General features: G+C 34.3%; 1 protein-coding gene across 5 annotated transcripts in view; it reads left to right on the forward strand.

Moving 5' to 3' along the window:
- Positions 1–18,046, forward strand: part of SMAD2 (SMAD family member 2) — a 92,535-nt gene that overhangs the window by 53,836 nt on the left and 20,653 nt on the right. For 3 of the 5 annotated variants that reach the window (XM_030810482.1, XM_030810481.1, XM_003267566.4), the window contains 4 exons: positions 7,044–7,133; positions 8,175–8,368; positions 9,151–9,285; positions 12,488–12,562. In XM_030810482.1, the coding sequence (XP_030666342.1) occupies positions 7,044–7,133; positions 8,175–8,368; positions 9,151–9,285; positions 12,488–12,562 (494 nt within the window). The remainder of the gene's footprint in view (positions 1–7,043; positions 7,134–8,174; positions 8,369–9,150; positions 9,286–12,487; positions 12,563–18,046) is intronic. The other 2 variants (XM_030810484.1, XM_030810483.1) reach the window with 1 other exon arrangement.

Below are 18,046 nucleotides of genomic sequence, written 5' to 3' on the forward strand. Positions count from 1 at the left end.
GATTAAAAATTAAAGTTTAATCAAAGCAGTCACATTGTTTTCAGTGATGTGATAAATGACATTTAAACATTTGTAATTGAGTACTACAATCTATTTTGTGACTTTCAATTATATTTGTAGTGAAGATAAAATATACAGCCACACGTAGTACTTGTAATTATGGAGACTTAAAAAATTATTACAATGATTAACTCTTCATTCCTGAGTTGTTTAAATCTAAACTTTTAAGTCACATATAAAAACGAAAGGATTATTTTAAGTAGAAATAATTATGGATGCATAGTTACAAATTACTTCCCTAGAAGTCTATATTAAATGAGTAGATCAGTAATCAAGAGCTGGAGCCTCAGGAAAGTTACTTTGTTGATAGTATTCTGCTAATTAACTAATTTTACTGAGTGTTCAGCATGCTTTAATCTTACCAAGGTGACAACTTAGGTTGTTATCCCTTTTGATTTGTTAAAAAAAAAAAAAATACACTGTTTAGGCAAGAAGATCAGGAAAAATAATAAATTAGTAAAACAGTGGGGTTTATTACTTTTGATATTGGTTGTCTAACTGCAGCAGTAAATCTTGCAGATATGGTAGGAACAGTAAAACTGGTTTAAAGGGTTACCAGATTCTGTGATATGAGCCACCTTTTGCCCAAAGTTGGTGGTGTTTTCTTCAACTTAATTCTCACTACTTCTCTTTTCTTTCTCCATAACAAAGATGTGAATAAATATCTATATCCTTAATGCAAAAAAAGTAGTATATTGACATAAACATAATATCTGGATGATTGGAACAAAGTGCAAAACGTTAATTTAGATGTGTATATATGTAGGCGAGTGTATACTTTGTAAATTGTACACTAGATATTAAATGTTAATTTCAGTTTTCAAAAGTCAGCTTATTAGATGAAGAAAATCTTTGATGTGTTTTACTGAAATACTTATTGTAAAAGTTATTACTAGGGAAATGTGATAAGGATTTATATTAGATTTATTACCAAGTCATCCTGTTAGTTCAGTGATTAATATACTGTATGCCAACAAATGTAGTTGCTATATTAGTATGTTTATGACTTTAATAGCTGTTTTACCTCTCCTCCCCACATCTTTTTAATTCAAGCTAGATATATAAGCAAGAACATTACACAGTTGATGGGGGATAATCTGTCTTTAAGAAACTGTTCCATGCAAAGAACTTTGAGACTTTGCGTGAGATAACATATGTATGCTTGTTTATCTGTATATTGATGCAGGGACATCATTGTAGTTAGTTAATGGTCTGCTACATCTTATTTCAACATATTGTAATATTTCACATTAATTTGTTAGTAAACAATATCAAATTTGTTCAGGCAGAATTTATGAGACCAATTTTTGCTGATACTTTTCAATATATAAGAGTTTTAAGAATATCCTGAAGTTACATGGTCAAATAAATTTAGGAAATGTTGAGCCAATGTGTTTGGGATATTGCTATCATTGTTATAATAATTTAATAATCTCTTTAGGATATGTTGATTTTACATAGCAAGTAGTCTAACATTTTCAGACCTATTTTCTATCCTTAGTACTTTGTAAACAGCTTGATGTTGTACAGGTTTATGTTTTTCACATTTGAGTAATGTACAGACATTTCTTGTGGACTTCCTTTAATATTATTTAAATGTATAGAAACATACTTGAGTGCAAACTTACGCTAACCAGAAGACAAATTTATACTCAGTTATATAACCCACAAAATTCCAATTAACATCAATTTAATAGGTGGTGGATACTATTTTTACATAACTTGCAGGTTACTTTGAGGTCCCTAATCCATTTAGTCTTACGCAGTGCTTGATATAAAGTAGCTAGCTTATGAAGACAATTGTCATTAAATATTTGTTTGTAAGATGCACATTTTTTTCACTTTGAGATGCCCCTTATAAATAAAATTGAAAGAGGGTTTTCAAGTGTTACACAAATAATGTTGCATTTTAAAGTAGATAATCTTAGATTAGTGAAATCTATTGAATGTGTAAAAGGCTTTTTATATAGTTGTTATAATCAGTGCTACTTCTCTAAAATTTTTCCTGCATTTGTTTCTTTTAATATTTTTTAGAAACTGGCCATACTTGCAAGTTATAACTTACACTTTTTATTAACAAAATGAAAACCTGGGAGATACAATTTTTCCCCAGTGTTATTTAGGATGTTATGATTTAATGTGACTAGGAATATTATAATCCACTTCTTGTACTATGAAAATACCAGTTGGATCACCAAATATGTTGTTTGCTGGGTGGTACACAAAGGTCTTTGGGAGCTCAGGGTGTTGTGGGGAAATACGTTGTGGTTAGACAGAATCTTTAAGGAAGAGTGGGTGATTAAAACTGCCTTATTAAAACCTACCAAAGGCATCTTAAAAATTGACCTCGTTTGCTAGACATATTAAAGAATTAGTAGTAAAGTTAAAAGGTGGCTAGGAAGGGGCAGTTAACATAAATGCACGTGGAAGAAAATTGGTACCAAAGGTTCATGTGAGACAGAAAGGACATTGTGTGAGAAAAGAATGATCAGGGCTCAGGCTGGCATGTTATTATGTGTCTCTTATAGTAATGCCTATACTGTGCTTTAAATGATGCAGTATAGGAAGTAATGTGCCTCTGATGTTTTAGAACCATATCTTTTTATAGAAGTGTCAAGATGACATTGACTTGCATTTTATTCTCTGGCAATATTTTCTTCTGTTTTATTTTTACAATTTTGGTGAAAGGCAGTACACTCACATGGCTCAAAAATACATATGTTTATGTATGTATACACATACAAGCATGCATATACACAAACATACATTGGAACCTCTCCCTTCCCACTCTGCACTTCAAGTAACTACTGTTAATAATGTATGTGTGTCTTTATGCATATATTAGCGAGTAATTACAGATCTTTTTACCTGTCGTTTTTTAATACAGGGAGTAGCATATTTTAGACCTTTCCATATCAATTCATAGGGTGCCTTCATCATATGCTAAATTGTCCTATGAATTTTTTGTTGGGACTTTTTCTGTTTTGGTTTTTACTTTTCTTTGCATTCTTTTATGTTTTTCCTTTTTTCAGGTAAAATTTTTATGTGGTGAAGTGCACAAATCATATATTCAGTTTAGTTAGATTCAACAAATGTGTATACTAGTGTTTTAAGATAAAGAAATTTCAATCATCCAGAAAGTTCTTTCATACTCTTTCCTAGTGGTTCTTCTGGAAACAACTACTGTTGTTTTTCACTTTGAATTTGTTCTGCCACTTCTAGAGCTTCATGTAAGTGGAGTCATTCAGTGTAGATACTTTAGTGTTCAACTTCTCTTGATCAGAATATTCCCAAGATTCATCCATGGGTCAGTAATTCTTTTTCAAGATTGTTTTGCTATTCAAGATCCTTAGTATTTCCATATACATTTTAGATCAGCTTGTCAGTTGCTACAAAAATATTTTTGCTGAAGTGGCCACTGTAATAGATATAAAACAAATAGGCAACAATCATTAGGGAATTAGGTCAGATGGACATCTTAGTATTGACTCATCTGTGAATATGCTGTATCTCTATATACTTAGCTTTTAAAAAATATCTTTGAGCAAAGTTGAGTTTGGGCAGAGTTCACAGTCACATTTTGATGTTTTTCCCTTGTGCCTTTCTTTACAGGGTATCTTCCTTTTTTCAAACTCTCTGGCAGCCCCAAATGTGTCCTCTGATTCTAGGTCAGTAAAACTGCAGTTTTCTAAAAACAACCCCCCTGCAGTATTCTGTTTGAATTCTAGTTGCCCTGCCTAGCTGTGGCTGGGGAGTGCCCTTGGGTACACAGCCACAGAAATGCAGCTCTCATCCAGTACAGTTTGCAGCTTTGACAGGTGGACCTCCCTTCAGCTTCTGTCTGTTTTTGGTTTGTCTCCACTATTTTCAAATAGTTGATTATTTTGTTCAGAGTTTATCATTGTTATATGAAGGAAAGTTAGCCTAATTGAGGCTGCTCTGCCATTACTGGAAGTAGAACCTCCATTCTGTTTTGTGTATTCTTTTACTAATTGCATACTGTTTTAATTATTGAGAATTTATAATGTGATTCAGAATCTGGTAGGACAGGTCTTTACTATTAGAATTTTTCTGGTCACACTTACTTGTTTTGGCTTATTACAGTATTTGGACTAATACCTGGATTTTAAAAACATTTATTTTTATTGAGATTGCATCAAATATATAAATTTGGTAGAATTAATACCTCTATGATGGTATCTTCCTGTGTAGGGACGTATGTTTTTCTTTTTGCTCAGTGCACTTTTGTGTTCTTTAGTTATGTTTCAAATGTTTCTTTGTATAGTTTGACACAGTTATAATTAGATTTATCTAGATACTGCTTATACAACTCTCACTAAGGGGGATTGGTTCTAGGATTTCCCACTCATACCAGAATTAGTGGATGCTCAAGTCTCTGATATAAAATGGCATTGTAAGGCTGGGCACGTTTCTCACTTCTGTAATCCCAGCACTTTAGGAGGCTGAGGTGGGAGGATCGCTTGAGTCCAGGACTCAAGAGACTTTGTCTCTACAAAAAGTGTTAAAATTAGCCAATTGTGGTGACACACGCCTATAGTCCCAGCTACTCAGGAGGCTGAGGCTGGAGAACTACTTGAGGCTGGGAGGTCAAGGCTGCTGTAAGCCTTACTTTAAAAATAAAATGGCATTGTATTTGCATATAATCTACGCACATTTTCTCATACTTTAAATCGGCTGTTCCCAACCGTTTTGGCACCAGGAGCCAGATTCATGAAAGACAAGTTTTCCACTGACTGTGGCAGTGGTTTTGGGATAAAGCCGTTCCACCTCAGGTCACCAGGCATTAGTTAGGTTCTCTTAAGGAGTGCCCAGCCTAAAGCCCTCGCATTCGCAGTTCACAATAGGGTTCTTGCACCTATGAGAATCTAATGCCACTGCTGATCTTCCAGGAGACGGAGCTCAGGTGGTAATGGTCTCTCCCCTGCTGCCCACCTTCTGCTGTGTGTCCTGGTTCCTAACAGGCCGTGGACCGTTATCAGTCTGTGGCCTCTGAGACTTCTGCTTTAAGTCATCTCTGTATTCTGCATAATATGTAATACAATGTAAATGCTGTGTAAATAGTTGTTATACCATATTGTTTCTAAATTTTGTATTTTTCAATTGTTGTATTTTTTAGTTTTAAAAATTTACTTATTTTTACTACTTTTTGATCCACAGTTGGTTGAATCCAAGGATGTGGAACCCTTGGATACAGAGGGCTCTATGTTTTATTATAAATTGGCTTATTTTTTGAAATATTTTTTATTATGTAAACAGGCAATGATTTTACTAGCTAGAAGCAAATTTAATATTTTAAAATAAACCTACCAATTTTGTTAGGCATGATAATGATGGAACTGAGGCTTAAATATACCCTATGGCAGCAGTTGGAAAGTGGCCGAATTAGGGTTGGGGTCTAAATCTATCTGCCTCTAGATCGATTGCAAGTTCTTAACAGTTACTGTTTATTCTTCTCTGATTCCTTTCAAGGATTAAATAAAGTACAACTTAAACTTCATGCTCTATTTTAGATTCTGGTTCTCACGTCAGTCCCAGAATAACTTGAGTGAAATGTTCTGATAGCAGAGCAGAATAGCCTCTTGTGCTACACTTTTGTTAATTATTTTCAAAGAATAGTCTCCTGTATACCATTTCTTTAATAAACTCAGACTCAGAAGTCTGTAGAATTGAGGTGATTCTATTGTGATTTAAACTACATTGTGCTATATGTTTCCAATAGATACTTGAAAATATCTTTTAAATAAACCATTAATGTCATGGTTTTTAAATCAGTATATCTTTGGAAAAAAGGGAAAGGTTTAAGCCTTAATTTACCTGGCTTTTTCTGACTTCTATAGTCTGGTAAATTTTGCAGCCTGAAAAAGCAAGAGCGTCTGTAAAATACTTAATGAGGTACTGGAAAATTTCTGAACAGGTTTTGTTTTGAACTGTCCGGTCACTGTAGCCCCCAAAGCAGGGCATGATGTGTTCCTGCAGCCTGATAGCTATGTGACAGCACCTGTAGCACTAAAGCCAAGGATGCCAGGTGGTTCTGTTGCCTGGCCACAGGAAGCCAGCACTTCTCACCATTGCTCTTTGAACTGTTGATCCAGTTAAGCTCACTAACAATGTGTAAATTTGAAATTTAATCAATTGCTTGATTGATTTTCAAAAGATGTTTTGAAATACTCCTTTATCTGCATTGAAGTTTTGATGATTTTGTAACATGTAAGAAATGGACTTTTCAGAAAAGTACAACTTAGTACTTGAGACATTGGCTGACAAAGTTGCATTCCAAAACTTCGTTTTAAGCTCTCTTTCCCTTCTCCCACTGACCAGAAGTTACTCTGAAATGAAATAGAGGTAGGGAAAAAGGGAGAATTATCTCAGCTGCCCATATTCTGGAGAGAAATGTGGGAGAAAAATTTTAAGGCGGTATAGTAAATTACAGTGACTTCAAAGTCTATTTATTCTAGAGATGAGAGCAAAATAATTTTCAGTAAAACTTAAAAATATCATGACCAAATAACCTGAAAATCTTAACTGTGGATATATGTCTATTTTTATTGGGATTTTTTTCTATATTAAAAATCAGTTGACATCTGTTTTTAGATAATTTTTTTAAAAACTGGATTATAAAATGAAGCACTGTTAGTAAAGCTGATGGCAGAGGTTTTAGATCTTTTGAATACAGGAAAGTGATAAGGGCATTATAGGTATGATTCATTGAGCTAGAGGGCATTGGTGTTCACATTTTAAAAACATAATCATGACTTATCTGGAGTCACATGTTCCATTTTATTGGCTTCCTTCATATAGAAAATATAGTAACCAGCACTACATGCCTGTGAAAAAGTGAAGCAATTGTATATTTTCTGGGTGAAGGAAGTATTCTGTACATTCTCCATGTTTTACATCATGGTATTTTGAATAACCATGCTTCCATGTTCACATCAATTTTTTGTTTTTCAATTTATGCACAGCACTTGCTCTGAAATTTGGGGACTGAGTACACCAAATACGATAGATCAGTGGGATACAACAGGCCTTTACAGCTTCTCTGAACAAACCAGGTGAATATTCTGCCCTCTGTCGAATCCTAGAGATCTTGTGGGAGGGGGGTATATTTTGAAAGACCTATATGGGGTTGCTTAGTATAATTTTGCCTAGGATGTTTCCTTAATGTAAAATAAGGCATAGCATTTAAAATATCTGCTTGCCAGTATACAAAATATATTAAATGTTTCAGCTGATGTTTTAATCAATGCAATTCTAGTTTGAATCTTCTTTAAATTACTGTATCCCCTAAAGAATAATAATTTTGATAACAATATATTTATTTTAGCTTGAGATCAGATTATAATCTGTTGTTGGCCTAATTTTTAAGTAGATACATTATCAGTTTTGCTAAATTTCTTGTTATCAGAATCTCATCTTTATACTAATAAATACATATTTAATGAACCCCTTATATCACAATTAACAGTAGGTTAACTCATTTTTATGTTACTTTTTTAAATCACTTCATTCTCTTTTTTGCGTATATGGTATTTGTTCATTTCATCTCATCATATTCATCACCATCCACATTTATTTGTGAACTACATAAATAAACCTCAGTTCTCAAAACAGTCACAACTGGGTAAAGAGTTGCAGTAGTCTGAGGAAGTTACTATCACATCATTGTTGGTATTTATCATTCTTCACACTAGTTCCTTTTCTGACTATTCAGTCACCTCCAGAATTAATATCCTTAGAAGCATCTCTAAAATGAGTTTGATTTACTAAACATAGAAGTTGACAAAGTTTTTCAAGTATAACTGCATAAACTCTTTCTTAAAAAAATCAGTTTTTCCCAAGTTGTTAGCCTTTCATTGGCATTTGAGTCATTTATGTGACATATTTATAAGAAACATCTGCTAGTGCTGCTGCATACTTTTATCAGATCCATTAAATAGTACATTTTTCTTCTTGATTCTCACTAAAACTAACTAGATGGCTGTCATTCTTTTCTTTATGCTTTTACTGTACTAATTTAGCCCATTTGACTGCACTTTTTTTTCTTTTTTTTTAATTAAAGTTCCCTCCTTTCTTTTCCCCTTGCTTCCCAATAGGTCTCTTGATGGTCGTCTCCAGGTATCCCATCGAAAAGGATTGCCACATGTTATATATTGCCGATTATGGCGCTGGCCTGATCTTCACAGTCATCATGAACTCAAGGCAATTGAAAACTGCGAATATGCTTTTAATCTTAAAAAGGATGAAGTATGTGTAAACCCTTACCACTATCAGAGAGTTGAGACACCAGGTAGGAACATTGCAAGTTTTTTTCTTGGTTTTGAATTAAATGCCTGAACTTCAGTATATTTAAGTACTCTTGTGACCCAGGAAAATTTTAGTGTAAATTCTAATAAATTACCTTAAATTGTGCATATTATTTGGTGGTAATTAAAATTTTTTTATTTTTAAAAATTTTTAATGAGAAAACATACCTGTTTCTTGGAATAGCATATGATTTGGCATGAAAGTGCATATCCAGGAAATGCTGTAGATTGGCAGTCTGCTCAGAGCTATGCTGATGTGCTTCTACATGTCCCTGCGGCAGTAACTCATTTTCAAGCATTTTGCACTTGGAGTCCTTTTAGAACTACTTTAATGACATCATTTGTATGTACACCGTTTAGTAAAGCTTGTAACAAGACTTTTCATTTAGTTAGCTGTCTACCTGAAACTATTAAAAAATATAGCAGTAGCTGTGTTTTTGGAAAATTTCCTATATCTTGATTTTACAGATAAAGACATTTCCAATGGGGATTTGTGAACTTTTATGGTAATATACTATTACCAGGATCACATTGTTCCCAAAAGTTTGAGATAAATTAGAACTTGGAAATTTGGATAATAGACTACCTGAGTTAAAGCCATAATCAGATTTGTCATTTTCTCAAAAACTAGTATATATCGAATAGGTGGACCCTAACTTTAAAAATTAAGCTACAACTTCTCTTCTTCTTGTTGAAAACTTTAAAAAAGGTTCCCCCACTCCCTTTTGCTCTTTGCCATTAACTTGGATTTCTTGAACTTTTTCAGTTTTGCCTCCAGTGTTAGTGCCCCGACACACCGAGATCCTAACAGAACTTCCGCCTCTGGATGACTATACTCACTCCATTCCAGAAAACACTAACTTCCCAGCAGGAATTGAGCCACAGAGTAATTATATTCCAGGTATTTTTGCCTTCTGAATCTCCTAAAACTTGGATAGATACAAATTTTGTTCATAAGCATTCAAGTTTTAGTAAATTGTGGTTTCACTTTTTTAAAAATGCTTTCGAGTTTTTAATAGAAAAATCGGATTTGTTGGGTGATTATTTTGTGAAATGTATAAGCCTAGTACATTAAACAGTTTTGTTTGGAGAAGAGTTTTACTTTATATTTCATTTTCTTTTGCAGTGACTTTAATCAAAGTACTGTGAGAAGCAGAAAAGATCTTAGTAAGTTTGTCTTAGTTGTTGAAGCTAAACGAGATGCAGAATGTAAGCAAAACAAATGGTGTAGGAGAAAAGTACCCCCGAAACACATATAACTGAAAATCTACCCAATGATCACTTTTTCTTAGATAACTTGGTAATATTTAACAGAAATACAACATTTCTATAAGAAATATAATACTTAGTTCTATAGATGTAGCAACACTTACATATTATACTGAACATCAGAAAACCTCTTTTAGTTATGTTTCGTCTACATCTCAGTAATTCCTGATGAAAAATGAATTCAGCTACATGGTTCTCAAATTTTGTTCTGATGTTTTATGTCATCCGGTAATACTCCACAATATGATATCTGGCCTTTTCGTTTTTTATGGGTTTTTTTTTTTTTTTTTTTTTTTTGAGAACAACTAATACTTTGTTAGTTTTGTTGCATGTTTTCCTTTTTGTTTGATTTTTCTTCCTAGCAGAAACAGCATGATGTTAGGATAAGGATTAAGCTGTAGTGTCTCGATTTCTTTCTTCCTTTTGTAATATTCTTCTATTCCACTCTTATTTTATACACTAAAAATATGTAAGGAACTTAAGACCATTTACAAAATTCTTAAAATATAGTTTTAATACATTTAAACAATTACTTCTTTTATGTATCCATCATAGAAATAATGCTTATTCATTGAAGATAATTTTTAAAATGTAAGGAAGAAAAAAAAGAAAAGAAAACTAAGATAAGTTTTTTTTTTAAATCGCTGGTTTTACAGATGGGAAGTGGTTTTTGATTGTTTTAATGTATATTTCTTTGATTACTGTTTTATTCCAGAAGAGGATTTAAAGCTGCTTTTTGGGTTGCTAGGAAATACAAACTTACTGAAGTTAAGAGAGGGAGAGGGTGGGGTATAGTATGATATACTAGGAGGAGGAAAAACCCAGGACTATGAAACAGGGCAGTTGCTAGGTAGAAAAGGGAGTGGAGTTTTGTGAACATTGGTGTGGGGAAAGGGAAGCATTTTAAGTCGTTAGTGTGGAAATTAGTTACTCAGCCAGCAATGCTAACCTTAGATATAAGCATGCAGTCTTACAACATGAATATCCAGTAATTATTTGGAAGGATATTCACCAGAATGTTTAGTGGCTTTCACTTGTGAAGATGTTTGGGCTCATTTTTCCTTTCTTTTTTATTCCTTTAGTTATTTAGATTTGAGTATTTTATAAAGTAGAAAATCAGAAGTGGATTATACCCATTTGCTTTTCTGGACAGTGGGGCTTTATCCAGTTTCAAGCAGCAGCAAAACCAAAGGGTTCACGTTTTATTCCACTTAAAAGAAATTTTAACGTTTTCTCGAAAATGCTAATAGCTTTATTATTTATTACAATAATGGAAAAAATAAACAGTAAGATAACGTATTTTAAGGTTCAGCATTTCTTTCTGATTAGATCTTTGAGATACAGGTTAAACTCAAAGCTTAGCACCGTTTAACTTTATTAGCTTTAACTTTTAAAATATGCATAATATATACACTTATTTTTATGTTATTTATTGTTTGAGTATATGAAGATAGTTTATTCTTAGAATTTTTGTTTTAAAAATTTGGGGGTATTGACACTTAAATGAAAAGTTTGATACTTAAAGTTTGTGGTTAGTTTATTGAATAGATACTGTAAAAGGTTATTGAAGGAGACCCTTAACCTGTATCTTCTCTCCCTCTTCTTTTTTTTTTTTTTTTTTTTTTTTTTTTTTTTTTTTTTTTTGAGGCGGTGTTTCGCTCTTGTTGCCCAGGCTGGAGTACGATGGTGTGATCTCAGCTCACCGCAGCCTCTGCCTCCTGGGTTCAAATGATTCTCCTGCCTCAGCCTCCCTAGTAACTGGAATTACAGGCATGCACCACCATGCCCGGCTAATTTTGTATTTTTAGTAGAGATGGGTTTCTCCATGTTTGTCAGGCTGGTCTCGAACTCCCGACCTCAGGTGATCTGCCTGCCTCGGCCTCCCAAAGTGCTGGGATTACAGGCATAAGCCACCGTGCCTGGCCTCTTTCTTTTGATAATTTTAAAATTCTGTTTGGATATGTGTCTGTGTTATCTTGAATCGCTCAAAACTGTTCAGCAGTGTAAATGTTAAACTGATGAAAGTCTTTTGAACTTATTTTTCCTCCCTGGAATTGCAGTTGATTAAATTGTATACATGTTTTTATTTTACGTGCAGTTTATTCAGCTATTCAGATAGCTTTCTGAACATAAATGTTTTATTCAGACAACATGTTGGAAATAACATATTAGAATCCTAATGGTTATTTTCAGGGAGCATTTTACCTCTTCATACAGTAGTCTGTATTTGAATTGAATTTTCCGCTTCAAACACTTAGACTTTACCAGTTAGGAATCCTTGGAGAAACATACTTTTTAGGTAGAATTCAGCCTGGACCAATCCAGAACCATACTCCACCATATTTTACCCTATAGAACTTAGTGTAAGTTGTAAGCCTGTATTATTGAATACTTTTATAATCCAAAATCTTGTGTGTTTTTTAATTTTCTGAGTACTCATAAAATAACGATGTTCATTAGATTAAACAACAACAACAAGAAATTGTAGTTACTGATGGTTTTGCAGCCTACTGATTCAGATCTGAAGCATTTTTGAAGTTACGTTTTTGGCTCTTGCCCCAGAATATATACATATAGGAATGAGCAAGATACGTATGTAGTGTGTATGTCCAGAGAGTAGGATTTTATTAAAAGTAGATGTTAAGGATTCGCCACAGAATTTGGACAAGATCCTGAATTATACACCCTCAGTATGCAATATTACTTTTTATAATAATGTTATATAACATTATTATTTGTTATTTGGAGTGATTCATTGGTTCTCTCTGGTAGCTGAGAGAAAAGGTAGTGAGATTATGTTGCAGTTATGCTTGATTTGTTTTAAACTTTTGTAGAAACGCCACCTCCTGGATATATCAGTGAAGATGGAGAAACAAGTGACCAACAGTTGAATCAAAGTATGGACACAGGTAAAAAAAAAAAATGTCTTTGAAAATTCCTCAGTTATTAGATATACATTTCTTGTATTGTTTGAAATTCACAAAAGATGTTACTCTTAAATTTAGAGAAGTTGAGAAGCATACCAAAAAAGGTGATCTTCTATCTTGATTTAACATATCTGAGCTACCAAAGGGGTCCATGTTGTCACTGAAAAATTAATGTATGCTACTCTGCAGAATAATTGTTATATTTTTTTATTAGAGTAAATGAAAATTTGAAAACATGCACGTGCTTTTATTTCTTTTTAAGTATTTGCTTCTGTTGAAAATTGTAGTTAACCCTATAACTAAATATTTCTCTGTGATAAAAGACCATAATTACTCAAATGACAGATTTTCAGAGGAATTTGGGGGTGAAAGATGGGGATCAGCTTTTCACTGCTTTTTTAACCTAATAGTGAGTTTTGAATTACAGTAGATTAATTTCTTATACTTAGCTATCAACTCCAAACAGTGATGAAGAAAAAAATTAAAGCTTTAAATCACATCTTATGTAATAAAATGTGTAACTCAGCAGAAGTAATAAACTACCAGTGAAATCACTTTGATGTCATTGTAATTGTCCAGTTTGATTCATTTCACCTGTCTGTATCTTAACTATTGGACACCTTAATATCACAACCTGACAAAGTATACCATCAGTCTTTCTCCACATCTTAACACTAATGCATTCTTGGTTATGATAATCTAAATTATTTTTAAATGGATTAACATTGGTGGGGGAGGGAGGGGTTACAATAATTCTGTTGTTGGAGTCCGTTTTTTGGACTCCCAGGTGAAGAAGTTTCTGCTGTAGCTAATCATACATCTGGGTGTTTAGGAGTACCAGATAACTAAGAAAGGTAGATAATCTAATGAACACTGGAAATAACATGTTATACATCTTAATGCAAATGATATTTGACTTTCCACATATGTTTTACTAAAATTAGATGACACTCTTCTTGAAGCAATAATATTCTTTTTTGCGAAAGCAATAGTATTCTTTTGTGATGGACAGCTGTTACTGTGACATTTAAAAGTGAATGATAGGAAAACATACTGAACATCATAAACCACAGTGAGCTACTACCTCATACCTACTAGATGCTATAATCAAAAAAGGACAATAACAAATGTTGGTGAGGATGTGGAGAAATTGGAGTCCTCATATATTGCTAGTAGGAATGTTAAATGGTTCAACACTTCCGTAAAGTTTGCTGTTCCTCAAAAAGTTAAATATAGAGTTAACATATTGTGGCCTGCTATGTACCCAAGTGAATTGAAAACATGTCTGCTCAAAAACTTGTACATGACCATTTATGCAGGTGTTATTCTTAATATTCAAAGTTAGAAACAACTCAGATGTCCATCAAATGAAGAATGGATAAATAAAATGAGGTATGTTTCTACAATAGAATTATTCAACCGTGTAAAGGAATGATAGTATAGCATGACGTGTGGCAACATGGATGGACCTTGAAAGCAGTATGTTAAGTGAAATAAGCCAGAAAAAAAAGGCTGCAGGTATTCTAATTAGTGCACAGACACCTATTCAACAATGTAACTGAAACACAGGAGGAGCAGTAATACGAGTATTCGTTATGTATGATAAATTAATCAAAGTACAAAAGTGGAGAATAAGCTGAATCAGCCAGTTAAAATAATTGCAGTGTTGGGGCTAACTTTGAACTCAACCTAATATTTCTGTTTCAGTGGAGCAATGTTACTGGCTTTCTGAATGACACGTTTAAAATTACTGTATGGCAATAGGAATTTGTGATTCATGAGATGCCAACACTTGGTTTGGCTGCCAGCCTCTTACCCAGTATCAGTTTCTCTCTCGGGGCCATGGCAAGAAACACAATTCTGACTGATGCAGGGCTCCAATTTAGAACAGAGTTGGCCACCTTTCTAACTCTGGTTCATACCTTCCAGAGGGAAGGACATAATTAAATTCATCTTTCATAACCTGCTGTTAAAAATAATGAATTGAAATCTTTTAAAAGGGCAACCAGAGGATAAATTAGGCATAATAAGTAACTGTACGAACAAGCACTTGTTACTTTTTTCTTTTTTTTTAATTTAGATTTCGCTGGTCAAGACTTTATTCTTCCTTTATAGTCTCGTGGATATTAGAGATCAGGCTGGACATTGTTAAGAAATTTTTAAGTTCGATTAACCTTTGTAGTATTGTATAATCAGTCCCTTTTCAAGTCATGATTTTTATGAACATATTTGTTCAAACAGGTATATAGAGAAATAGAATATAATAGATCATAAGATGTGGATTTCATAACTCACAATTCAGTTTTGTATCTTCTACATATGCTGTGCTTAGTCTAAGATACACAAAGAGACTTAAAGGGTTTTTTAATCTGCCTGTGTCCCAGAAGATAAAATGAGGTCCTAACCTCCAATACCTCAGAATATGGCCTTGTTTGGAAGTAGCATCTTTGTAAATGTAATTGTTTAAGATGAAGTCATACTGAAGTATGATGGGCCCTAATTCTATATGACTGGTGTCTTTATAAGATAGGGAGGAATGTGCCATATGAAGATGGAGGCAGGTAACTGGAGTTAGCACCTGCAAGCTGAGCAATTCCTAGGATTGTTGGGAAACCCAAAAGCTTAAGAGAAAGGCATGGAACAGATTCTCCCCTTGAGCCTTTGAGAGAGCATGGCTTTGCTGACACCTTGACTTGGGACTTATGTCCTCCAAAGGTCTGAGAAAATAAATTTCTGTTGTTTTAAGCCACCCAGTTTGTGGTATTTTGTTAGAGCAAGCCCTAAGAAGTATTACAGTGAGTATTAAGATTTTGAGAGTATCCTACTAATATGTATACTTAATTATTTGTAAGTTATATACAGGCACTTCATGTACATTTAAAAATATATACAAAAATGAGAAATTGAAGGATGAGATTAAATAAATAGAAAATACATTTTAATTTTTTTGTTTTTGTAAACTAGTAGTTTTGTGTACTTCTAGACAGTGTTCCCATACACTCCACTTACAAGACTTACTCCTCTTAAGTAAATGCATATAATCAAAATAGCATAGTGAGACTCTGAGCTAGACAACCTGAGTTTGAAATGTTCCTCCTACATATGCCAGCTAGGTAACCTAGCTTTTTAAATCTGTAAAATAGGGACAATAATAGCATTTAACTCATAGAATATTAATAGGGCTAATATTTGTAAGGCATCTGTGTGTTCCTAACCTGTAATAAGCACTGTATGAATGTAGTTAAAATGTTAAGAGGAGTTAACCATTAAGAAAAAGGAAGATAGTGGATTGCACAAAGATTTGAAGGAAAGCGAAGAATTGAGATCCAGACACAGAGGCACTTGATTTTTGTGGTTTAGGATCATCTCTATAAAATAGGAAAGTAAGATTTTTGTCAAAAATGAGGGGTCAGGTTTGACAGCTTCAGGATGATAGTCTTAATAACAATGCCTTTTCTCTGCCATGTGTTAAACAGTTTTTGATGTAGATGTATAGCATGTCTTTCATTAGATAAATTTTTTAGTATTTTATACTTTTAGTGCTGTTATACACGTTTTTGTTTTTACATTTTTCCAGTTGTTCCTAGGATATGGGAAATACTTGATTTTTGTATATTAATCTTTTCTCCTGCATTCTTGTTAAATTGACTTTTTGGTTCTAGAATTCTGTAGATTCTTGAGGTTTTTTGCATACACAGCCATGTCATCTATTGATAAGGACAGTTTTTTCTTTTTTTCTTTTTTTTTTGAGACGGAGTTTCATCCTTGTTGCCCAGGCTAGAGTGCAAATGGCACGATCTCAGCTCACTGTAACCTCCGCCTCCCAGGTTCAAGTGAGCCTCCCGAGTATCTGGGTTTACAAGCATGCACCACCACGCCCAGCTGATTTTTTTGTATTTTTAGTAGAGATGGGGTTTCTTCATGTTGATCAGGCTGGTCTCGAACTCCCAACCTCAGGTGATCCGCCCGCCTCGGCCTCCCAAAGTGCTGGGATTACAGCTGTGAGCCACCGTGCCCGGCTGACAGTTTTTCTTTTTTTCCCCAGTCTTTATGCGTTTTTCTTTTTCTGTCCTAACTAAGACCTACAATAAACTGTTGAAGCTATAAGAATGGACATTTTTGCATTGTTCTGATTATAGGAAGAACACATTTCACAATTCCCCCTTTAAGTATGATGTTAATTGTGGATATTTTGGAGATTGTATCTGATTGAGGAAGTTCTTTTTCCTTTTTGTTCTTAATGTTCTTTTTTTTTTTTTTTTTTTTTTTTTTTTTTTTTTTTTTTTTTTTTTTTTTTGAGATGGAGTCTTGCTGTCGCCCAGGCTGGAGTGCAGTGGCGTGATCTCGGCTCACTGCAGGCTCCACCCCCCGGGGTTGACACCATTCTCCTGCCTCAGTCTCCTGAGTAGCGGGGACTATAGGCACCCGCCACCTCTCCTGGCTAATTTTTTTGTGTTTTTAGTAGAGACGGGGTTTCACTGTGTTGGCAAGGATGGTCTCGATCTCCTGACATCGTGATCCGCCCGCCTCGGCCTCCCAAAGGGCTGGGATTACAGGCGTGAGCCACCGCGCCCAGCCTGTTCTTAATGTTCTAATTGTGTTTTATAAATGGCTGTTGAATTTTGTCAGATGTTTTTTCTGCGTTTATAAAGAGGGTCATATAGTTTCATGGACTTGAATTGTTTTATTTTTGAGAATTTTTCCATCTGTGTTTATGAGAGATTGGTCTATAGGGTTTTTTCCCTTGTAATGTGTTTAATATCATAAAATGTGTTGGAAAGGGCTTTCTCCTGTTTTCTCAAAGAGTTTCTTTAAGGTTGGCATTATTTCTTTCTTAATTTTTGATAGGGCTGGGCATGGTGGTTCTTGCCTGTAATCCTAGCACTTTAGGAGGCCAAGGCTGGAGAATTGCTTGAGCACATGAGGTCAAGACCAACCTAGGCAACAAAGCAAGACCCTGTCTCTACAAAAAAAAAAATTTTTTTTAATTAGCCAGGGGTAGTGGCATTCACCTGTGGTCCCAGCTACTTAAGAGGCTAAGGTGGGAGGGTCACTTGAGCCCAGGAGATTGAGGTTGCATTGAGCCATGTTTGCGTCGCTGCACTCCAGCCTGGGCAACAGCGAGACCTTGTATTCAAAAGAAAAGTTTGATTTTTCCAGAGAAACCATCTCTTGTAGGAAAAGGTTTTTTAAATTGAGAATTATTTAGATTTTTAATTTTGTGTATGTGTTTGATAAACTTGGATTTTGTTAGAAATGTGTTCATTTCATCTAAGTCATAGGATTGATTAACTGAGACAGGATCTCACTTTGTTGCCCAGGCTGGAGTGCAGTGGCCTGGTTGGCTCACTGCAGCCTCAACATCCCAGGCTCAGGCAATCTTCCCCACTTTAGCCTCCCGAGGAGCTGGGACCACAGGTACATGCTACTGCGCCTGGCTAATTTTTGTGTTTTATGTAGAGATGG

The sequence above is a fragment of the Nomascus leucogenys genome, chromosome 4, assembly GCF_006542625.1.
Source record: "Nomascus leucogenys isolate Asia chromosome 4, Asia_NLE_v1, whole genome shotgun sequence".
In the NCBI taxonomy this organism is placed as follows: domain Eukaryota; kingdom Metazoa; phylum Chordata; class Mammalia; order Primates; family Hylobatidae; genus Nomascus; species Nomascus leucogenys.